The sequence below is a fragment of the Mangifera indica genome, chromosome 8, assembly GCF_011075055.1.
Source record: "Mangifera indica cultivar Alphonso chromosome 8, CATAS_Mindica_2.1, whole genome shotgun sequence".
Lineage (NCBI taxonomy): Eukaryota > Viridiplantae > Streptophyta > Magnoliopsida > Sapindales > Anacardiaceae > Mangifera > Mangifera indica.
The window spans coordinates 4,339,574-4,362,998 of NC_058144.1; the positions used below are offsets into that span (position 1 = coordinate 4,339,574).

At 31.2% G+C, this 23,425-nt stretch overlaps 3 protein-coding genes across 7 annotated transcripts; 2 read left to right on the forward strand and 1 right to left on the reverse strand.

Moving 5' to 3' along the window:
* The first annotated feature begins 2,701 nt into the window (after positions 1 to 2,701).
* LOC123223058 (magnesium protoporphyrin IX methyltransferase, chloroplastic) lies at positions 2,702 to 4,292 on the forward strand. The gene is made up of 2 exons (XM_044646119.1): positions 2,702 to 3,426; positions 3,689 to 4,292. Exons 1-2 carry the CDS (start codon positions 2,869 to 2,871, stop codon positions 4,088 to 4,090), a joined length of 960 nt encoding a protein of 319 aa, XP_044502054.1. The 5' UTR covers positions 2,702 to 2,868; the 3' UTR covers positions 4,091 to 4,292.
* A 329-nt stretch (positions 4,293 to 4,621) lies between these two features.
* LOC123223408 (trihelix transcription factor ASR3-like) lies at positions 4,622 to 5,462 on the reverse strand. Its single transcript, XM_044646572.1, has 3 exons — positions 5,405 to 5,462; positions 5,058 to 5,314; positions 4,622 to 4,891 (listed from the first exon to the last, which is right to left on the reverse strand). Exons 1-3 carry the CDS (start codon positions 5,460 to 5,462, stop codon positions 4,622 to 4,624), a joined length of 585 nt encoding a protein of 194 aa, XP_044502507.1.
* An 8,668-nt stretch (positions 5,463 to 14,130) lies between these two features.
* LOC123223059 (protein MEI2-like 1) lies at positions 14,131 to 23,379 on the forward strand. 5 transcript variants are annotated; one of them, XM_044646122.1, is made up of 15 exons: positions 14,131 to 14,601; positions 15,235 to 15,407; positions 15,611 to 15,656; positions 17,126 to 17,467; positions 17,872 to 18,287; positions 18,388 to 18,546; positions 18,705 to 18,821; positions 18,893 to 19,041; positions 19,214 to 19,296; positions 19,372 to 19,767; positions 20,850 to 21,501; positions 21,831 to 21,915; positions 22,040 to 22,108; positions 22,218 to 22,397; positions 22,845 to 23,379. In XM_044646122.1, exons 2-15 carry the CDS (start codon positions 15,330 to 15,332, stop codon positions 23,004 to 23,006), a joined length of 2,934 nt encoding a protein of 977 aa, XP_044502057.1. In that variant the 5' UTR covers positions 14,131 to 14,601; positions 15,235 to 15,329; the 3' UTR covers positions 23,007 to 23,379. The 5 variants fall into 5 exon arrangements, with proteins under 5 accessions (XP_044502057.1, XP_044502055.1, XP_044502056.1 ...); XM_044646120.1 differs by having other exon boundaries at positions 14,132 to 14,601; positions 17,123 to 17,467; XM_044646121.1 differs by having other exon boundaries at positions 14,132 to 14,601; positions 17,123 to 17,467; positions 19,375 to 19,767.
* Positions 23,380 to 23,425: the final 46 nt, after the last annotated feature.

Here is a 23,425-nt window from a genome sequence, read left to right on the forward strand (position 1 = left end):
TACCTTTTAATTTAATTTTTAAAAAAAAATATTTTGAATATAACTCTATGATTAACCTTAACACTTCGAAACCAAAGTTTTTTTCATACTTGTTTTTTATTGTTTGATTCGGTTAATGATATGCTTCATAATTTACTGATTTTTTTGATTATTGAAATCTCAGTTGAACTACTGGCATGAGTCTCAAATCGATATTCTCTCTTGGACTAATTTAGGCTTGATGAATTTATTTTGATGTATAAAAAACATCTATGTAGAATAATGTAAAAAAGTTGTTTGACATAATATTAAAAAAAGTTGTTTACAGCCAATATTTTAAAAAATCGAATCAATGATCGAACTGATTATCTTACTGATTTATAGTTCAATCGATTCAATCGAAAATCAGTCAGTTTAATTTATTATCAAATTATAATAAAAATTTTAATTAATATCATATTAACCAATAGATTTTGTTTAAAAATTTTACAAAAAACAAAATCAGTTAGGATATTTATACCTATAATAATTAGAATATATATTTTTTTATAGAATGACTATTATTCACCTAATTTTAATGAAATAATTAGATTAAAAAAATGTCTTCATCTCATAATATAGAAAAAACCATAATAAAATCCCCTTTTCTCTTTTTTTTCATTTTATTTTTGAACTTATATTTTCCTTATAAACTTTTAGAAATTTATCTAATTTAATATAAAATAATTAAATTATTCTAAAATAATTAAATTTTATAAAAATACCCTAAAAATTATTCAAACCCAGTTCTATCAATTTTAACTAAGTTTGATTCAGTTAATAAATAAATCATTTTTTAATGTTAACTGGATCGAAATTAGAGCTAGTTTATGATTCAACCGATTGAACCAATTGAGCTGATTTGATTTTCAAAATAGTATTCATAACAAATATTAATTAACTTTTTGGCATTTTTTCAATATTCTTGAATATTTTTAATTTATGTTGCATGCAATACAATATTTTTTAGAAATTCTTAATGTTAGCGTGGAATTTCGCATTTGAATTTGCTTAAACTAAGGTATTAATTTTTTGTCACATGTAAAGGAAAACGACAATGTCTCTCACACAATCCTAAGATGAAAACAGTTGAATTATCAATCTCTTCTAATAAGGTATTTGAAATACGCTCATCGATTCAATTGATTCAAATCGAGGAGAATGCTACGAAAGAGTTCAAGCACTTCCATAACAATGTTAAGATTGTTACAAACCATACATAGAAGAACAAATTATATTTGTTTGCTAAGACACCAATTGGTGTTCTTCTTTCTCACTTCTTGTTTTTTCTTCAATTTGTTGTTGTACATTTGCTTGTACGTTTCAATCCTTTAGTTTTAGGAATAGGTTTACAGTAGCTTTCAGGTCTTTTGACGTATCAAATACCTTTATCATCTTGAAATCCTAACAGATGATGGACTGGTCTAATGATCCAACTGATGCAATTACAATTAAACGGATTTGTTTGAAAACCTACAAAATTTCCCCCAATGTTGCAAATTTTTGTGCCTGGAACTAGGATTTTGAAGTTGTGTTTCTTTTGATTGAGAAGTGGATTAATGTCCATTGTCCATTTTAGAGACTTTCTTTTTGGATGATTGTATTATATGATTAAAAAGTAGCTAATATAAATTAAAACAAGCATTAGACTCCCAACCTCGGACAACTGGTATAAACCTAAATAGTTGTACTCTCTTTTAAGGATGACAATGGGGAAGGGTGGAGAGGTGATCTCAAACCTCGTCCTCACAGGGGATATCAATTATTGTTTCTGACTTGTCCCTATTACAAGGATAAAAATAATCCTCATCTCGTTTCTATCAAGAAAAATTTTCTTTGTATCCTCTTTTCGTCTCCACTAAAAAAAGTTCTCTCTTCATACCCATAAGGAAAAATCTCTTCTTCATATCCTCTAAACACAACATAAATATATTAAATAACACAATTAAGTAAAATTAAAACCAATCAACTATTTCAAATATCACAAATATAATATATTAATTATTTTAATATACACAATAAAAATATAAATAATCTAAAACTATAAAAATAAATTAGTATTTTAAATAAATATATTAATATAAAGAGATAGGGGCGGGGGTGGGATCCAACGAGGAGGGGATACATGTAACCCTGTTCCTGATTATGGAGTTTTTTTATCTCTTTATTTATTTCTATCAAGAAATCTCCTCTCCGTTAGGATAGAAGATGATCAAAACCTCTAAAATTAGATCAAAGTTGTCATCTCTATTCTCTTGAATCATTTGAGATCAAATTTTAGTTTAGATTTAATTAACAGAATTTGAGTTAAAAATTAAATTCATTTGAATTAATAAAATTAGATAACTAATCTCATAATTAAAATTTTGATTTTAATATATTATTAAAAAATATTTGAATTTATATTTATATATATATTTATATTTTACTTAAATCATAATTTTTTTATATATGAAATCCTTTTTTATTGTACAAATCATTTTTGGGTATCCAAAAGGCTGAATTTTTATTTTAACTATTTGATCTTAATAATAGTGTATCATCATGACTGATGATTTTATATCAATAATAAAATAATACCCTCATTAATACTAAATTAACATTTATTATGTGATTAATTATAAATAAAATCGCCCTCTAATATTTTTTAACTAGTCCCCGAAGACAAAAGTCGGCCCCACAACGCGATCTCTAACTCGTTATCTTATCTCCAAGTATCCAATACGGTAAAACCATCGTCACCACCAACTGAACTACTCGCTTCCCGCCACGCAACCGCCATTTTCTTCCCTCTCCTCAGCGGTCGGACGACACGATTATAGATAATTAAAGACTGCAAATTATATAAAAATGGCCTTTTCAGCTTTTCTATCTCCTAACATTCCCTTCCACAGTAACCGTAGTATACTCTCTCTAAAAAGTACCAAACCAATCAAAACGACATTACTACCACTGGCAGCCATTCCCCCTCTATCCACTGCCACCGCCACATCCATCCCAGACCTTTCCACTCTTGCAGTTATAAGCGGCGGCTCCATCGCTGCACTGGCAGCTGTTCTTTCCCTCACGGATCCCGAGCGCCGGCGCCGACTCCAGGCCGAGGAAGTCGGTGGCGGAGATAAAGAAGTCGTGAGAGAGTACTTCAATAATTCAGGTTTCCAAAGATGGAAGAAGATTTACGGTGAAACTGATGATGTGAACAGAGTTCAGCTTGATATTCGACTGGGTCACTCCAACACCGTTGAAAATGCGATGAAGATGTTGAGTGATGAAGGTTCGTTAAAGGGAGTAACTGTTTGTGATGCCGGCTGTGGGACCGGCAGTCTGGCGATTCCGTTGGCCAAAGAAGGGGCAATTGTTTCAGCCAGCGATATTTCGGCGGCCATGGTTGCTGAAGCGAAGAAACAGGTGAGACGATTGTCGTATTTGATTCTAAGAGTTTTAGGAACTGGTACTGTGTGGTTTCAGGTTTGCTGGAAAATGTGCTTATGCCCATTATGGGAAATTTCAGTGTCACATATTCAGTGAATTACAATCTTGGCCGTATTTATTTCACCAAAATTATATTTTGGTGACATGTAAATCTTTGTGATCGATGTATTCATGGATAAATCTGAGCGACAGCTTTATTTTCATCCACTGGTTGGGATTAAATTTTATTATTGTGCAGGCAGAAGAGCAACTATCAGCAGAGAATGAAGGGGAAACATCAGTGATGCCCAAATTTGAAGTGAAGGATCTGGAGAGTTTAGATGGAAAGTATGACACGGTAGTCTGCTTAGATGTGTTGATACATTATCCCCAGAATAAGGCAGATGGGATGATTGCCCACCTTGCTTCGTTGGCTGAAAGGCGCCTTATTCTAAGCTTTGCACCAAAGACATTTTACTATGATTTGTTAAAGAGGGTGGGAGAGTTGTTTCCTGGACCCTCAAAGGCAACGAGAGCATATCTCCATGCTGAGGCAGACGTGGAGAAGGCACTGCAAAAGGTTGGGTGGAAAATAAGTAAGAGAGGCCTAATTACTACACAGTTCTACTTTGCAAGGCTAGTTGAGGCTGTCCCTGCATAAAGGGAAGGTTAGATTCGGAATTACCTCGTTCCACTTTTTCTGTTGCTAGAAATGGTTGGGAAATTGGTCCAGAATTCTTGTGAAGCCCTAATTTTTGTTGTATCCCGTCATTGTTTACACGTCTGCCTTTATCTATAATGTATGTTAGAAGTCCCTGTTGACCGAACTTTTGAGCCAATTGGAAGATTTTGCTTGTTCCTTATCCGAAATCTTGATGAGATCGACTTGTTACCTAATTAAGTTTTCATTAGCAAAAGACTGAGCTCCATTAGTCTTCCTAATGAAACTATATAATTCAAAGATCAAATTGCTAAACCTTACAGATCTCTCTTATCTAACAAGTGTGCCCTTTTCTGTTACCTTATTGCAATTTCAAACCAGATGTGAGGAAAAGATTGGTGTTGGGTTTTGTAGGTAGGGGCGGTTTCTGTTGATCACAGATTTGAGAAAGAAACTAAAAGCATGCCTGAGTTGTATTATCACATCTATTAGACATTTCCCATATGCTCAGCTGCACTGCTGGAAGTTTTGTTAGGATCTCTGTTTTAACATTTTCTCATGGAACCTTTTTGCAATTCCCAGTAGAGCATCTGTGAGTTTATTCACAGCAGCATGTGTATCCAAATGGTCTTTCCTTTGGTCCCTATCTAGTTGGCAGTCAATGTTATGAGCTTCAAGTTGGGCGTTTAATAGTTCTTCTCTAGAAGCTTGCATGATCAACCGGTCCCCCATGTTCCTGCCCTCACTAACACATAATGTAATGACAACCTCCCCTTTCTTCCTGAGATACAGATCCTGTGACTGTACTTGATTCTTGACACTTATTTTTCCTCGTAACAAAAATTAAGTTTAGATATGAACTTCCTTGTATGATCTGGGATTCAGATATTAGAAACAACTAAGAAAGTAACAGAGTCACTGCTATGTGAAGTTTCAGTAATGTTGATACAACATGGTCATGACTTACCTGAAATATCCAACGGGCTAGCAACTGCCTGGTTGGGTTGGGACTTGCTTTCCATTTGTTCCTTTTCTCGACTCTGGTCAATTTACTTGATTCCAGGTTGTTCAAAATCGTATACACCATCTTCGCTGGAGCTTGTTGACTGCTATCAAAGACTGTCTCTTCCTTGTCATCTCCATTGTCTTTCTCTGCCACTGCCATGATCTCATAATGCTTACCACCGTCTGCATCTATAATGGTTGTAAGAAGTGCCAATGGAACTGCTCACATTGCAAAGACTGCCACATCTAAGAAGTCATAAATTTCTTTATTGAAAAAGCCCGGCAGTTTCATTTCTTATCTTAATTCACTCCTCTTCATCCAGAATGACTTCACATCTCCCTTGATCTGAGATTCCCAATTTCCCATATTCTGATCCTCTTGAAATCTACAAGAAGATTACTCCGTCTTTTCTTGCATTGCACTGGCCCTTTGTTCAAATCACGCTATTCACAGTATAAACCAATGGGCGAAGGCCTAAAAAGAAGCGTTTGCAATGAGGTCTGGTTAGATCAAAAGGCAACAAAAGCTCAAATCATTGCTTGATAAACAAAGATATAAAAGCCTGCATATTTTAAATGGTAATCTTTTCTGCGAGCATGAGTGCAGGCTTCAGTAGGTTGAAAGCAGTTATGGAGAAAATGATCTTTGGAAGCCCCTATAATGTTGAGTCTGTAACATTGACCTGGCCCAACCTTTTAACTGGGCTGACCCTGAAATTTATAACCTTAATTGTAAAGCTACTTTTCAGATTTATTTGGTGATAAACAAGTCAACAACACCTTATTTTCGCCAATAATTTTAGATGGGATTTTTGTAGCAATCCAGGGGCAATTTAACATCTGATTTGAATTATTAGAAAGATCTGCAACATTATGGAGCTTATCGAATACATTTTTGGTATGTCCCCTAACCTTCATCGTGCACTTGTCTTTATTGATTCCGTGGTCAATTGAGCTCCGTGAGCAGTTGCTGGTTTGGATTACAAAGGTGGGGTGTTAATGTCCATATCCTTTTCTGATTGAGACGACACAACGCAATGGAATCAGTTTCAAATCAAAATGTCTGGTGAGTTGAGATTGTCAACTCTGATAAGATCAAAAATTAACCAGATATTGCGCGAAATTCAATTCAAATTGAATATTATGGAAAAGTGGTAAATTTTGATCACTTTTTTCATTTTGTATATCTGTTCAATAAATCATTTCATATTTAGTTTACACTAATTTTACTAGGCCAAAGCACTAATTTTTGTTCATGTTTTAGTATAATCTCAAAAATATATTTATAGTAGTTAAAAAATTCAAACACCCATCCATTAATTTAATTATGTTAAAATTTTCTGTTAGAAAGGTAAAATTATCATTTTCTCCTTAAACCCAACAAATTTATAATATTTTTCTCTTTAATTTGAAAAACTAACATTTTCCCCCCAAAAGATTAAGTTTTGAAGAGTGACATTTTTTTGTTTCAAATTTTTAGACAATTTTCTGACGAGCGACAGTCACTCTCTCCTTTCCATGCCTTCTCTCAGTCTGAAGCTCTCTCTCTATGGTTGGATTTCTTCTGGACGATGAAAACATCATTTAGATGAATCATCATTGTTGACAACGATGACACGTCTAGGTCAAGGGTTCATTTTCTCCAACGTTTACCCTTGGTTTGAACCTTTCAAGATAACGACTATTCGTCTAGATTATCCAAATGAAATTCAGTTAGAGAGAGAGCTTTGAACAGATAAAAGGTATCAGAGGGAGAGTCATCATCATCATCGAGAGAGAGAGTGGTTGTCTTTTGTCAAAAAATTTGAAAGAAAAAAATATTATTTTTCAAAACTTAATACAAAAAAAAAATTAATTTTTTAAATTAAAGAATAAAATAATATAAATTTATAGAGTTTTAGGGTTTAAGAAAAAATAATAATTTTATCATTATTTTTTATAAAAATTTTATTAGAAGTTAGTTTATAAATAAGTATTTAAAATTTTTAATTATTTTAAAATATTTTTAATATTAAACTAAATCTTGAGTGAAAAATAATCCTTTGGCCAATTTAGTATTTGAAAAGATGGTTTTAGCTTGAAGAGATGATGATGATGAAGAAGAAGATGCCCTATGGTCGTTGTCACTTAATCCTGTTAAACATAGATATAATTTACAGAAAGACTGATGGTACTTAGTGGGTAGGGGTGGGTCATTGTTTAACCTTTTTAGCCGTGAAAAATGTGAGCTGCAGTGTAAGTGCGGCAGGGCTAATCCGAGAGGTACTTGGTTGGTTTGGTTATCCATTGAGTCTGGTTGAAAAAGTCACATAGTTTGTTAGGGAGTGATGAAACTTACTTTTTCGCAGTTTCTTCTTTCTGAACCGAACAGAACTCCTTCAGATGGATAATCAGACTCTGAAAGCCTTTTATTTATTTTTTTTTTCAAGTTGCAGTTTTCTTTCTCTTTTCAATTTCACCGCATACACGCGCCTCTAAATTCAAATAATTTGAAAATCTTGTTTTGGATTAAAGTGTACGCGCCCATGAAACAAACGCCTAGTCAACAGTCTCTGATCGCCATTCCTTCTTTACTCATTGGTAAAATCATGAGGGTACTTTGGCTTTTTCCTTTTGGCCAAAAGAGGTACAGTAAAACTCTTTATTTATATTTATTAATTTTTTAAAACTTAAATATTTATTTATTATCTAAATTTTAAATTTTTTTATTAAACTCAAAAATAAAATTATTATTTTACTAATAATATTAAAAAATATAATTTTATCTCATTTTTCTTCTTAAATTTTAAAAATTAACACTTTTACTCTATCTAAATATTTCAAATTTTAAAAAATGATTATTTTTCTTTCATATTTAGGTTTTTTTTCTTCTCTCCTCTCTAATCATTATTTTATAACTAGTAACTTACTTTTTTCTCCTTCATTGTGAAAATCTTTCAACCAACCGCCTTACAATTTTTTCGTCGATCTTTTCATCTTAAAAGAAACAATGATGATTTATCTCTGTTTCTTCTGAAGAGATACATCTCTTCATTAAACAACCTCTCACGATAGTCGTTTAAACGATCCTAATGGTGAGAGTGAGAAGAGAAAGACACTGGTGACAGAATGATTATTAGAGAGAGGAGAAAATAAAAATTTAGTTGTGAAGGGAAATAGTTATTTTAAAAAACTTGAAATATTTTAACAAATGTGAAATTATTAGTTTTTAAAAATTAAAGAAAAAAATAAGATAAAATTATATTTTTTAATATTATTAATAAGATTAAGTTTTTATCTTTAACTTTAACCAAAAAAAAAAAGTTTAATAAATTTTATATAATAAATAAATATTTAAAATTGTGAAGGTTTAAAGTTGAAATTTAACTATATCTTGAGTGGGAAAAAACCTTTTGGCCTTTTCCCTTTCCTTGTAAATTACACAACCGATAAACTGTCAGAATTCTTGTCCACACTCCACTTCATTTTCCTGATTTAATTTTTATCTTATATTTAGCATTTAAATACTGAGAATAATCACACTGTTTCAACATGATTTCATTTAATTATTCTTTCATTGTGTTGTTCACAAACTAATTTTCCTTGGTTAAGAAACTAATATGGGTCTAACATACTTGTTGATAAGATTTTTTTTATCATAGTTGATGGGAGTTAAGTAAAAAACTTTATTATATATAATATTGATAATAAAATGTAATTTAAAGTATAAAAGACGATAACGAGAACAAAAGAAATTGTGAATGTTGTTATACGTAAAAACTTATATCTATAATTGTATTATTACTTTATAGTAAAAAAAAGAACATGATATGCCACTAATCATTGAGACTTGGAATGTTTAATTCTTATGTGTTTTTTTTTTTTTTCCTCCCTTTTCACCCTGATGATTGTTTAGAAGATGTTTGAAAGAAAAATATTTTATTACCAAAATTGAAAGATTATTTTAAAGATAAATTATTTTAAAAATTATTAGATATAAATTATTATTATGTTTAATAAAATTTGATAAAAATAGATATATATATATATATATATATATAATTATTGTGTTTTATTAGAGATAATAAAATAAACTAGTATATTATTTTACTTAAATGTCATTTGATTTAATTATTCTAAAATATTTTTGAGCAATACTATGTATACCTATTTTTGGTACATAATTCATATACACAGTGACGTGTCATCATGTAATTAGGTGATTTTAAAACATGTGTTATCATATGATAAAGAAACATCAAATCACATGATAACACCTCATCTATGTATACAAATTATGTATAAAAAATAGGTACAGATAGTTTTATTGAATATTTTTTACGTTATTTGTTTTATTAATTTAAAATAATATTATTTTTTCCTTAAAATTTTAATAAATAAAGATATAATTATAATAAAATTAATATTATCTTAATAATTTTTTAATATGTAGAATTATATTACCTTTTATATTATTTATTATATCACAATTGATAATAGAATATTATCAAGATTTTTTATTACTTATAAATAAAATAAAATAATAAATGATAGAGCTATAAAAAAGTAGAGTTGCCCACAAGCTACGAACTTCTTATAACTCAGCTAGATTATTATCAAACCATGCTCAAGTGACTTGAATATTATACTTGAGTGGCTTGAGTATTATACTCAAGTTGAACTTTAGTAACCAAAGTATTATATTTAAATCGAGTTTGATGCTGCTCAATTAATTAATTTAAGCTTAGTCCGAACATGTTGTCACTAAACCTTTTAAAGTTTAAGATTGTTCAATTATGCTTTTAAAATTTTATTAATTGTGCTTGAATATGAAAAGTAATTGATAAGTAGATCATGTAAATAACTATAAATTTTCAAAACAAACTCGAATCAATAATTTTTATATCAAATTCAAGCTCAAATTTTACATGTAAACCCAATTGAACTGAATGCAGTGCTTGATTCGCTTCTATTTGAACCATAATAGAGAGGTAAAGTTACATGAAAATATGAAGTATAAATATTATAAATTCAAATACGAATATAAAATTTTATTTTTATTGTAAATTAATAATTTATAGAGTTTATTACATCTATAAGATTATATAAATATTTGTTTATATAATTTAAATATATAAATAATATATTATTATATAATTTAATAATTTTAAATTAAAAATTAAATAATATTTTATTATATAATAATATATTATTTATATATTTAAATTATATATAAAAATTTATACAGATATAAAATTGATCTCCTGCTTTAACTTAAATCAACCTAAAATTTCGGAAAAAGGAGTTGCCCTTTACCGATTCTGTCCTGTGTCGGTTGTTTCTTCAGCGAAATACTCCACGCCTAAGGGTCTAGATAATGAAACTGAAAGCACATACGTGGCAGGATCAGAACCATCGTTCCCATATATAATCCCCCCATTCGGCTGCCGCTTTCATCATTACTACTCTACAACAGCTGTACATCCAACGGCCATCATATGATATGATCTAAGATGAGATAAGACCACCACGTGAAACTTTCTAATCTTTCCGTAGCCGTTTTGAAATTAACAACTTTATTATGCTATATGAATAATATTATTAATCAATATTTAAATTATTAATATAATCTAAATTTTGATGATAACATCACACGCGGGTAATAAATAAATAAATGGTCCCTCCTACTTACCAAAATTTGTTAGAAGTTGTCTCTCGCTGCTAATTCCCAAATCTAATTGGAAAGCAACATATACGGCTTCTTCAAGGCCCGAAGACTATTTCAATTCTATGGTTTAATGAAGAGATAAATTTTTATTTTTTTTTTTTAAAAATTTAAATATCAGTTTATTTATTAAAAATTATTTTTATAATTAAAGGTTAAAATTTTATTTAATAAAACATATTTAAAAAATTAAAATTTTTTCATTTTTTCATTTTTAAGTTTAAAAATTAATAAATTTTCTTTATATAAAATTTGAAAAGTAATCTTTTCCTATTAGAGTTTACATTTTTTTCCTTGTTGCTTCTCTAGTAATCAAAACAGATTAACCTTCATATTTACACCTTTCCCAACTCCTAAAGGATAATGAATCGTTGACTTATCGAAGGTTGATTGACAATTCATTGATATAGCTTTGTGTGATACACATATCGTGTCAGTCGATGCATAGATTGGGCAAATAAACAATATCTGATCGATCTATATGTTAGTCAATGCACAAAGCTATGTGTATTTTTAATTGACCTTTGGTTGGCTAATTATTTGTCGTCCTCTAGGAGTTGGGAAGAGTGGCAATATGAAAGTTAGACGACTCTGGCCATCGAAGAAGTAGCAAGGCAAAAATGCAAACCTTATGGATAAAACAATCACTTTTTAAACTTTGTGTATGAGAGAAATTGTTATATTTTTAATTTTATAAGAGAAATATGATAATTTTGTTGTAATTTTAATATTTTTTATTAAATAATATTTTTATCCGTAACTCTAATATTAAATTTTAACAAAAAAATAAATATTTGAATTCTTAAAAGTTAATAGATGAAAGTTTGAGATTTTGACAAGCCTTGGTTGGACATAAGTCTTTTGCCCAATCTTCTAAAGGTTAAAGTTCCCAATTAATCACTTCAAATGGTGTTAATAAAAATACAAAATTATTAATAGAATCACTTTTTTTATGATATTAATTAAAATAAATAAAAAAATTTACTCTTTAATATTTTAAAATAAATTTAATATTTATTTTAATAATACCCTTACTCTTTTTGGTAAGAATCTTTCTTTAGTCTTTTTTTTTTTTTGTAACATACTCTAACATCATCATATTAATTATAAATTTATTAACTTATAAATCAAAATATTCATAAATTTGTTATGAAACAAGTCGATTTTTAGTTTGATTATTGATATGTTCAGATCAAAACGAAAAACAAAAACAGATGTGAATAAAGAGTGGATGTGAGAGACATTTATAAACTTATTTTGAAACATATTAATTTTTTATTTGATTATTGATATGTTTATATCAAAACAAAAAACAGAAACATATATAGACATATCAACAATCAAATAAAAAATTAACTTATTTTAAAATAAGTTTATAAATGTTTTGATTTATAAGTTATCAAACTTATAATCAATATGATAATGTTAAAATATACTATAAAAAAATGTTATTAAAGAAAAATATGGTTGAAAAAAAATAAAAAACTAAAAATATTATTAAATTAAAAATTTACTAAATTTTTAAATATAAATTCTTTTATCTATTTTAATTAATATCACTTTTTTTCTCACCCATGATGATAAATATTTTGGCAATCATGTATAACGTATTCATCAAATTAGAATGAATGAATAAACAAACCTTAAAAAAATCTCTCAAAATCAAATCACATGGATCATCGCGTTGATGCTTAACGTGTGGGGTCATTCCACTTGTCTAATCCCATAATCTAATATTATAAAATGCATTATTTTTATATTAATCTTTTTGAGATTAAACCATTTTATATTTTTTTAATAAAAACGCCTTATTTAAATTGGTATAAGTGTGTGAACTAAAATTTACAATAATATTTGTTTTTCCTTCTTTTTTTTTAATCCATAAAAACCTTGTAAATTCGAGTTAAAATTGGTAAGCCATATTATGTAATTTTATGATTTGGGTAAAATAAATAACTTCCTTACACGTAAAAGAAATGACTAATTTGGTAGTAGAGCTGTAAATTTTGACTTGATATGGAGTAATTAATTTATAATATCAAATTCATTGCACATGTATCATGATAATTTAGAAGGACAGCGAAGATGGCAAGTGTCGTGTAAGAAATGTTTAAGTAATTTATTTATAATTTTATAAATATGATAAAAAATTAAAATTAAAATTTATATTTTACTAAAATTGCACAGAGAGGCTTCCTTTGGTTTTGATTTGTCATATTACTAATACGTGTCCTTTATAATACATTAGTATTATCCACATTTGGTATCTGTCATACTATTTCACGAGTCATGAAGTTAACATTTATTTGTCATTATATAAAAACTAAGCTTGAAAGTGTGATATCTTTGTCACGTAATTTCCATTATTTATACCTTGCTTTGCCATAACTAATTTAAATAGATATTTTTTTTTATATTATTTTCGTAGTTTTGTTAGTGTGAAAATATGCTCAAATAAAAAGTACATTAAATACGAGAGATTTGAATATAAAAATATAAAAAGATACAAAATATAATTAAAAATTGGATTATTTTTTATGTGATTCGATCGGAAAAATCAACAATATACATCTATAATATTGTTATTAATTTGATAAGAGAAGATTACTATATAAAAAGAAAATTGTAACTAAGACTAGCGTTGCCATAATTTTAAAATTGTATCGAACTTAATTCCAGCTCAATGTTTGTTTTTTATTTGAAAAAAATTTAAAAAAACTATATTTTGTAATAAAATAAAATATGAAAGAAAGTTGTATTATAAAGAAAAAATACGAAAATATTTATTTATCACTTCTCTCGTTATAAATAAAATATTTTATAACTTTATTGAATGTAAATAAAATTTCGATCTAATTTTAAAACTATAGATAAAATGTATTATAATAATTCATTTAACTCTTTATAAATAAATTTTTTATTTTTTATATCATAATTTAATATTTTTATAATTTTAATTAATTTAATAATATTTAATGATAAGATAATTTACCTTCCTTAATATATTTACAGTAAATGTGTTTAACGTTACCGTAAAATAAAATATTACCGACAATTACTCTTCAGCCCACGCCAAGCCAGTCCTCGTCCCTCCACGTCACAAGAACTTCCAAAGCCGTAACGCCGTTAACAAACCCGAATCATAAGCAAACAGTAAACTCTTGTTTCAAGGAACGGGTCTGATTAATTCCGTTATTATCCATTAACACACACACACGAAAAACACAAGCACACAACCCCCGCCTATTTCTTTTCTGTTTTGTCTTCATTTCAAACCCCCAACCAAAAGGTTGTTTAAGTTTATTCATTTTAGAAAAAATTAAAACAAAAATAAACTCTGCTCTCTCTCTCTCTCTCTCTCTCTCTCTGTGTCCCTCAAGCGTCTTGGGCTTTCTGATTTTTTTTTCCTCTCTGAATTTGAGACCGGCGAGCGAAATCTCGCCGGTAACTGCCGGAAATTTAGTCTCCGATTTGAAACTCTGAATCTGCGGTTCAAAGGATTCCATCCAAAGAGAGAGTATTTTTTTTTTAAATAATGATTTCTGAATTCTGATTATTAGATGTATAGAAAAAAACAAAAAGGAAAAAAATATTCTCTCTCTTGTGTGGTGAGTAATAGCTTGTAATGCAGGGAAAAGAAGAAAAAAAGATGCTGAGATCCCTTCCATTCTGTCCTTTATAAATTTGTTTCTCTCTCGTCTCTCCATTGTTGATAATTCTTCTGCCTTTCACGTTCTCTCTCCTATGGCAACGTTTTAGTTTCTGAATTATTTGGAGAGCGGAAATTGAAGACCTGTTAAAGGTTTGGTTCCTGTTGTATCTAGGTTAAGCTTTGGTAGATTTTTTTTTCTTTTTTCTATTGATACCTTAGTGTGTGGATCAAGCTAGAGCTGGACAGAACAAATTGAATTTATCTTTTTGGATTTTTTTAAACGTAATAGTTTTGAGAATTTGGAAAATTTATGGTGGATATGCTGAATTTAAACTAAAATTTTAATCGAAGTTTGATTTTGTTATGATTTAGCTCAACTAAGCTGTGAGGTTGTAGTTTTGGGCACAATTAAGTAATGGTCTTTGTTTTAGAAAATTATTTTTTCTTTCGTTTTTCCTCACGAACCAAACAGGACATTTATGTTTGGTCGTTGGTAGGTAAGCCAGTGGCCTTCTTTTATTGATATTATTTTTTCCTAGCTATAAGAGAAAACGGAAGAAGAAAATTAATTTTTTTAATTATTTCTTATTAGGTCGTAAATAATCAACAAAACCGAATTATCTGATCTCTAGCTTATGTGAAAATGTTAACAAATAAAATTTGTATTTGTGTGTTTCTATTTTAATTTTATTTCTTGAATACGGTTTTCTTTGTTAATTTCTGTTTTTAGAATTTGCTCAAAAATATCTTAAGTGAAGTAAAAGAAAATTGAATGCTTTTCAGGAGAAAGGTCATTAAGGATGGGCAGAGCTAGTGAGTGAGAAAGTTTGAGTTTTTGTGTGTGTGGGTTTTTCTTTATCAGGCATTTAAGCTGCAGGATGCCATTTGAGATGATGGATACAAGGGGTGGATCTGCATCGTCTCACTTCATTGAAGAAATTTCTGTTCCTGCAGAGGTATTTAATTCTTTCATAATCACTCAAACTTTGTGTATTTGTCAAGTTGCTTTCTCAAAGGGTTTGAAATTACATTGTTATGTGTGTGGATGCTTGTTTCAATGTCAGTCACCTACGATTTTTTGACCACCATATATGCCAGCGAAAGACAACATCTTTTCTTTGTAAATTAATTTAATTTGTCATCAACTTTTATTGGACAGAGACAAATTGGATTTTGGAAGTCGAATACCATGTCTGATCACCAAGGTGAGCAGCATTCAATTGCTGACTCTGTTATTTATTTTATTTTTGAATTAGTTCTATTTGCTTTTCAGTCTCCAACAAAGTGTTCTCCACACGGGTTCATTGTTAGTTTGTTTTGACTCATTTGGTGAGAATGGACCTAGGTGTTGTAGTTAATAGTGCACAAATAATAGTAGGAACAGTCTTGCTGTCAGGGAGAATCGTACCTGTAAAATAACATGAGTCTTTGAGTATTGTTAACAAAGGTTGGGGTTAATTAAAGTACCATGCATAGATATTGTGAAGTGAATGGAGAATGTTTATCACACAGCTGGCTAGTCCTAAAGTCTTTGTTTGTCTGTATATAAAAAGATTCTGGCATTCATTCGGTTGATTTGAAGTATAGAACAACTGGATCTTGACTTTTGATATTTTTTCTGCTTATGGAAATATTTGGAACTTCTATTATCCAAATAGTTATTGACTATGGAATGATTGTTGATGGGAATTCAAGAACTAATGTTTTTTATTACATGTGGAAGAATGAAATAAGCTCTGGTCCTCCTAATAAGTGGTGTTATTCTAGGAAAAATTGGATGCTGTATTGGTGTATTCTGTTCTCTGCAAAAATTTTTGCCTAGGTGTAACTGAGGTTTTTCTTTGAAAATATTGTTCTTGTATTACTATTTTAAGAAGTGTTTAAGTATCTTTAATCGCAATGGTTGGTTCTAAGTGCCACTTTTAGTTAAATATGAACCATCTTTGAGTCCTGAATTGTGTGGATATCATTCTGGGTTGCATCATATGAAATTTTATTCAAATAGTTTGGGCCATTTGGCAATAGAAGAGATATAATCAATATTGTTGAATGGATGGGTCAAGTTGATAATATTTCTTTGAGTTGATGAACATTTTTAAGATGCTGAATTGTTAAGATCCAAGTTGATAATATCTTTAATTGCTATGGTTGGTGCTAAATATTACTTTTAGTTAAATAGGAACCTTCGAGTCCCGAATTCAGTGCATACCATGCTGGGTTACATTTTGTAAAATTTTATTCCAATAGTTTGGGCCATTTGGCGATAGAAGGGACAAAATAAATATTGTTCAATGGATCGATCAAGTTGATAATATTTCTTTGAGTTGATGATGAAAATTGTTAATAATTTTTTAAGTTTTGCATTTTCTAGGTGGTTTTATTCATTGATATTACTTACATGGATGGAAAAAATCTATTACTCTTGCCCAGTTTTCTTGCTAACACTGGTCAATTAGTTTTCAGTGTAGTATTGTCCTTAACATGAATCTTAATCAACAATTGGCCTTTCAAGTAAAAATCTAAATGTTTTTTGTTCTTGTTTAAAACTTTAGCATAATGGTGTTCCTGCTTCAATAACTTGACTTTTCGTAATAAATGCATGCAATTCAGATCACAAAATGTTACTAGTGAGTTTTTAATGAATTATTATGTGATTGTTATTGTTGTTCAGTAGGAACAGATGGAAGGGTAGCAATGTCTGGCAACAAGTTGTTTGCTTCGTCACCACTAGAAAAAGTTTCACCAATTGGGGTCCCATCTGTGGAATGGGTGGAAATGCAACAGTCAAATTTAGCTAGAGACCATATGAAAAAGCAGGGCATTGGCGGAGAGGAAGGAATTGCAAATTCATCTGAAACTTCATGGAATTCTGTGAATCACCATCCAAAATCATGGTCAAATTTGTCTGTGCCACCAGCATGTTATAGCTTAAGTGGAAACAGAAATGGTATTAAAGGGATCCATTCTGAAAGCAGTCTGTTCTCAAGCTCATTGTCGGATATTTTTAGTCAAAAATGTAAGCTTTTACATTAATGTTTATACTTATTTACATTTCCCATCTGTTTGCTGATGGTTGAAATTTGATACAGTAATTTACTTAAACATTTTATGGCTACATTGATGGCTGCATTTATTTGCTATGTAATCATAGCATCAAGCCATATATTTATGTGATATAAATGCTACTTTTTTTTTTGGTAAGTTATATAAATGTTAATTTTGTCTGGATTTTTTATTTGGTTTGCAATGTACAAGTTGTTTCATCCTGTCAATATTACCTGACAGAACTATGGTAGTATATGGGTCTATATAACTTTTATATCTTATTTTGACACTGCCTCTTGCTTGTTCTTTATTTTTGGCTTCTATTTTCGTGAGTCAGTTAACCAATTATTTTTTATCTTCTTTGTTAACATGCAGTAAAATTGTCAGTGAATGATGCTATATCTTGTCAGCCCTTCAATACAGTTGTTTCTCACCATGAGGAAGGAGAACATTTTGAATCCTTGGAAGAAATTGAGGCACAGACTATTGGAAATCTCCTTCCTGATGAAGATGATCTATTTTCTGGAGTGATTGATGATCTGGGACATGATTTTCATGCCATTTCTGGAGATGATTTAGAAGATTTTGACCTTTTCAGCAGTGGTGGCGGCATGGAATTAGAAGGGGATAATCAAATATACGCAGGACAAAAGAATTCTGATATTGCTGGTCAAGGGGGTTCAAGTGGTTCTTCTGGTGTGCATCCATACGGTGAACTCCCTTCTAGAACACTTTTTGTCAGAAACATCAATAGCAATGTTGAGGATTCTGAATTAAAGGCTCTTTTTGAGGTGTTTAGCATTACCTTGTATTTTGCTGCAGTATTTTATAGTTGTAAATTATTCCTATTTGTATTGGTAGTTATTTGGCGTTTATGTTTTTTACTATCAGCAATATGGAGAGATCCGAACTATCTATACAGCCTGCAAGCATCGTGGATTTGTTATGATTTCTTATTATGATATAAGGGCAGCACGTAATGCAATGAGAGCACTTCAAAATAAGCCTCTAAGGCGTAGAAAGCTTGACATACACTATTCAATTCCCAAGGTTTGGTGGTGTTTTCAATTTTGATACTCTTTATATTTTATTGTTTTGTTGAACATGTTGACCTTACCATTGCTTTTTATTGTTCATCATTATTTCTGTTGCTGCCATTTGAATATGTAATTGGTTATTGCACTCTCATGTTGGCTCCCTGACATTAGGATAATCCATCAGAAAAAGATAGTAGTCAGGGCACCTTGGTGGTTTTCAATCTCGATTCTTCTGTTTCAACTGATGAGCTTCGCCAAATTCTTGGTGTTTATGGAGAAATTAGAGAAGTAAGCAGCTCTTTGACTTTGCTTGTTTTAGTTGTATGAACAATGGTAGAATCATTTATTTTGGTTTGCAGATCCGTGAGACTCCAAACAAGCATGATCACAAATTTGTAGAGTTTTATGATGTTAGAGCTGCTGAGGCTGCACTTTGTGCATTGAATAGGACTGACATTGTTGGGAAGCAAATCAAGCTTGAAGCAAGCCGTATTGGGGGTGCAAGACGGTATGGTGCCTTATTTACTAAGATTTTCTTCTATTCTAATTTCATCTATTGGATGTGGTACCAATGAGTGGACCTTTTATGTTTCCCTTACTATGGGCTCTGATCGTATCAGTGGCAAAGATTTTATCTTAGTTGTAATGCTTTTGACTTTTATGTTCTTGCCTTTTTACAGTTTCATGCTGCAGCCAGAGCAGGAACAAGATGAACCAAATCTTTGCCAAAGTGCTATTGATGACTTGTCATCAGGATACATGGGTATGATTATGACTGTTAATGGTTCCTTTCCCTACCCTTGTATGTGCTTTTGCTCATGTGAGATTTTGATGACAGCAGTTTCACCTGGAGTAATTGCATTGAGCTCCATAAATACTGGATCAATCCAGGCTTTACATTCTGCTCTGCAGCCACCTGCAAATGCATTTACTGAATCTCATCAGAGTTCTAGTGTGCCAAACAACTTGCCCTCTCCAGCAAGAGTGGCCTCTATTGGCAAACATTTTGGCCTTCATGAGGCCAACCACTCTTTAGAAGAAATGAAGTTTAATAATCAACATCCTAATTTCCATCCTCATTCGTTCCCTGAGTGTGATAGTCTGGCCAATGGTATTCCATACAACTCCCATAGCGCTACTGGTAATGCTGCTCAGAAAATTTCAGAAGGACTTGACAATAGGCATATCCGTGGAGTGAGTTCAAATGGACACCTTATGGAACCTAGTGGAGGGGGTAAGTTCCATTGATTCCATTTTTTTCTAAGTTTGTAATATTTGTTTGCGTATTGGCAATGGCAGTTATCATTTTCTGGTAGAGAGCAAGGTGCTTTTTTCAAAGTAAAACAATATGCAACCACAAAAGTCTAGGATTTGCTTCACGCATATGGATATCAGAAATTAATTTTTGTTGTTATGCTTTAGAGTTGTCTTGATAAGACTATTTTAAGCAGCTGACTAGTAACTTGACTGGCACAACACTCTTTTTAAGGGGTTGCTTTTCTTTAACACTTAAAACCTTATTGGAATTTAATGGTACCTCGAGGTGATTTTAAATGGATCATGTTTAAAGCTAAGTGCTCATACAGTTATTTTACAAATTTATCCATATTTTTGTTGAAATAATTGGTAGTGATACTTGTTTATTTAATATTCTTAATTATATAAACTACTATAGGTTAGAAATGTAATAACCAGCAGCCAAAATCCGGCAACTGAAAATATCTATGGTGGGTTTCAGTGATAAAACTGTTGTCGAAATAATAGTCTTTAAATGATCTATTTATCTATGTAACTTTGAAGGGCAATAAATTTTAAAATGATACCAATTTTATTATCAAGGTGAACTTTCCAGTCACCGTAATCTGGCAGCGGGTGGCAGAAATAAGGCGGTTGGTAACTGTGGACCATTGGTGGTGAACAAACTTATAATATTTTTTTAATATTTAAATTTCAGATTTCATATTTATTCTCATGTAAAGTTTTATCTTTATAATTTAGTTTAGTCACTTGTATTAATTGTTGTAAAATGATTCACTATTAATGTATCCCACTAATTTGTGTGTCAAACTTCCATAGCATATTAATATCCTCTTGGTTGTTAAAATAATTGCTATGCAACAGCTTTACCTGAGAGCCATATAGATTGTTAAATTTGCCATGATGGACATTGATTAGAATAACATTGTATTATTATCTTTATGGTTGATATTGGATGGTAACCTCAAAATGCTTGTAGCTGGAAATGTAGAATGCATACTCTTTATTTTCGTTTATCAGTTTAGTGACATTGTTGCTGATATATTCCTTTCTATGTAGTTTTTGGATCTTCTGGAAATGGAAATTACTCCGTTCACGGAAATCCTTTTGTCTGGAACAACTCCAACTCACATCAACAACATCCTTCAAGTCCCATGGTTTGGTCAAATTCTCCATCATTTCTCAATGGTCTTCATGCTAGTCACATTCCTCATATGCCTGGATTTCCAAGCGGACCTACTTTGATGCTCAACACAGCATCGCCTGTACACCACCATATTGGATCAGCACCAGCAGTTAATCCCGCTCCTTGGGACAGGCAACATGCTTATGCAGGAGAGTCTCCAGAAACTTCAAATTTTCTCTTGGGTTCTCTCAGAAGTGTGGGTATTCCTGTTCGTTCTCCATCACATCCTATGGACATTGCTTCACACAACATCTTTTCTCATGGTGGAAATTGCGTAGACATGACTAAAAATGCTGGATTGCGTTCTCCTCAGCAGATGTGCCACTTTTTTCCTGGAAGGAATCCGATTATTTCAATGCAAGCCTCGTTTGAGTCACCTAATGAGCGTGTGAGAAACTTCTCATACCGTAGAAATGAGACTAATTCTAATCATGCTGATAAAAAACAGTATGAACTTGATATTGACCGGATATTGCGTGGTGAGGACAGCCGAACAACACTGATGATAAAGAACATTCCCAACAAGTATGTAAACTATCTTTCCAGCTGTTTTGGCCACTTCTTCTTCATTCTGTTACCATTGATATTATTTTTTAGAATAACGTAGGCTGTACCATTTTCCTTTTCAGTGAAACTGTTCCATGCCTAAATTTCATTTTCAAATAGTTTTTGATTTTTTTACTTTGACCTAGAGCACCCATAGTCATTCTAATAGTAAAGGTCTTGTATAATGCTAGTTATGATTATTTCTTATTTTTGGTTGCCTGCTGTAATAAAATTAGATTCTTTTATTGTGTTTTTCCTCTTTATTTCTTGTTCTTTTTTCCTTTCGTTTGATATGGTGATTTTGATAGGTATACTTCGAAGATGCTTTTGGCTGCAATTGATGAGCATTGCCGAGGAACTTATGATTTTATTTATCTGCCGATTGACTTCAAGGCAAGTTAATTTTAGGGAATACACTCTTCTTTAGGACGAAACATAAATTTTCTCTGTTATATGTTTGAAATGCTCATGTTTATAGATGATGTTTATGCATTACTGATTCTAAAATTACCGACAGAACAAATGTAATGTGGGCTATGCATTCATCAACATGGTTGATCCTCGTCAAATCATTCCATTTCATCAGGTTAGATATATAAACATTGATATCTACTTAGAAGGAATTTACCATGTGTTTTTCTTAATTGATTTTCATAATATATGCTACTGATTGGATGAGAGAACATCTTCTGCAGGCATTCAGCGGCAAAAAGTGGGAAAAATTCAACAGTGAAAAGGTGGCATCTCTTGCTTATGCTCGGATTCAGGGAAAAGCTGCTCTTATTGCTCATTTTCAGAATTCAAGCTTGATGAATGAGGATAAACGTTGCCGACCTATTCTTTTTCATACTGATGGTCCTAATGCTGGTGATCCGGTACGATATCTAGATGTTTACTCACTTCAGTTTTGTAACTAATCACCTGCTAATTGGTAATCATTATGTAGTTCATTCTTTGCTCAAAATTTTTAACTCATTTGTGTTTACGGGAGAGAAGGATATTATTTTGGACCCAATTTTGCTTGAGTGCTTTCCCGTGGGAAGATGCTGGCATATCTGCTAATAAATTGAAACAGAATACAATTCTATAGGTTTGAATTTATTATTTCTCTGTAGGCAATTGCAAACCACCTTTAAAATTTACCTGCTAACAGCTTGCTGGGCCTCAACAAAAAGGTCTTTGCTGTGGAATTCATGGATGGTATATTGAGGACTTGACCAGAAGCAATCTGGTTGATGAATGAAAATGAAGATAACATGTTTTTCTCGGTATTATTCACTTATGATTATATACCCGAACTTACCATATTTCTGTCTGTGCAGGAGCCATTTCCTATGGGTACCAATATTCGGTCAAGATTGGGCAAACCTCGAAGTAGTGGTAATGAGGAGAGCCACCGTCAAGGGATCCCTTCAGCTTCTACAAATGGAGAGGAATCTCCCAATGGATCGGATTCTTCAGGTTCTCTGAAGGACTTGGATTGAGCAATCTGGTTAAGCAAATCCACTAACCGTTAAACCCGTATCAGAGTCTATCCCAATTCTATATCAGGGTGGCCTGACGACCTTTTTCCAGCTTCTAGAGGAGCACTTACAGGTTTTTGGGACCCAAACCAAGTGGGCTACTTGCCAAATTTTGTTGCTTTGTTTTGACAATTTTTGTATCACTGCCCAATTATGAGTATAGAGCATCCCTTGATAGAGGTTGCAATTTTGGATTATATTCGTGACTGAAAAAGGCTCCGATGTAGAGAAGTCCCTGGACATTCAGTCTGGGGATCTTCACTGTTTTTGTTTTCAATTTTGTAAACCGATACCTCTTATGTAATTTCATTTTTTGCCTTGAGGCTTTGGAGGAGGCCTTGTGGGTGTGATTGCTCAAGGGGGGAAGAGAGAGAGAGAGA

Bases quoted from the DNA above. Each gene is read 5' to 3' on its own strand.
- LOC123223058 (XM_044646119.1), top strand. From the start codon at position 2,869: ATGGCCTTTTCAGCTTTTCTATCTCCTAACATTCCCTTCCACAGTAAC. The intron at 3,427-3,688 runs GTGAGACGATTG...ATTATTGTGCAG, and splicing joins TTGCTGAAGCGAAGAAACAG to GCAGAAGAGCAACTATCAGC.
- LOC123223408 (XM_044646572.1), bottom strand. From the start codon at position 5,462: ATGGGAAATTGGGAATCTCAGATCAAGGGAGATGTGAAGTCATTCTGG. The intron at 5,315-5,404 runs GTGAATTAAGAT...CAATGTGAGCAG, and splicing joins GTCATTCTGGATGAAGAGGA to TTCCATTGGCACTTCTTACA. The intron at 4,892-5,057 runs GTAAGTCATGAC...AATCAAGTACAG, and splicing joins TAGCCCGTTGGATATTTCAG to TCACAGGATCTGTATCTCAG.
- LOC123223059 (XM_044646120.1), top strand. From the start codon at position 15,330: ATGCCATTTGAGATGATGGATACAAGGGGTGGATCTGCATCGTCTCAC. The intron at 15,657-17,122 runs GTGAGCAGCATT...ATTGTTGTTCAG, and splicing joins TACCATGTCTGATCACCAAG to TAGGAACAGATGGAAGGGTA. The intron at 19,042-19,213 runs GTATGGTGCCTT...GCCTTTTTACAG, and splicing joins CGTATTGGGGGTGCAAGACG to TTTCATGCTGCAGCCAGAGC.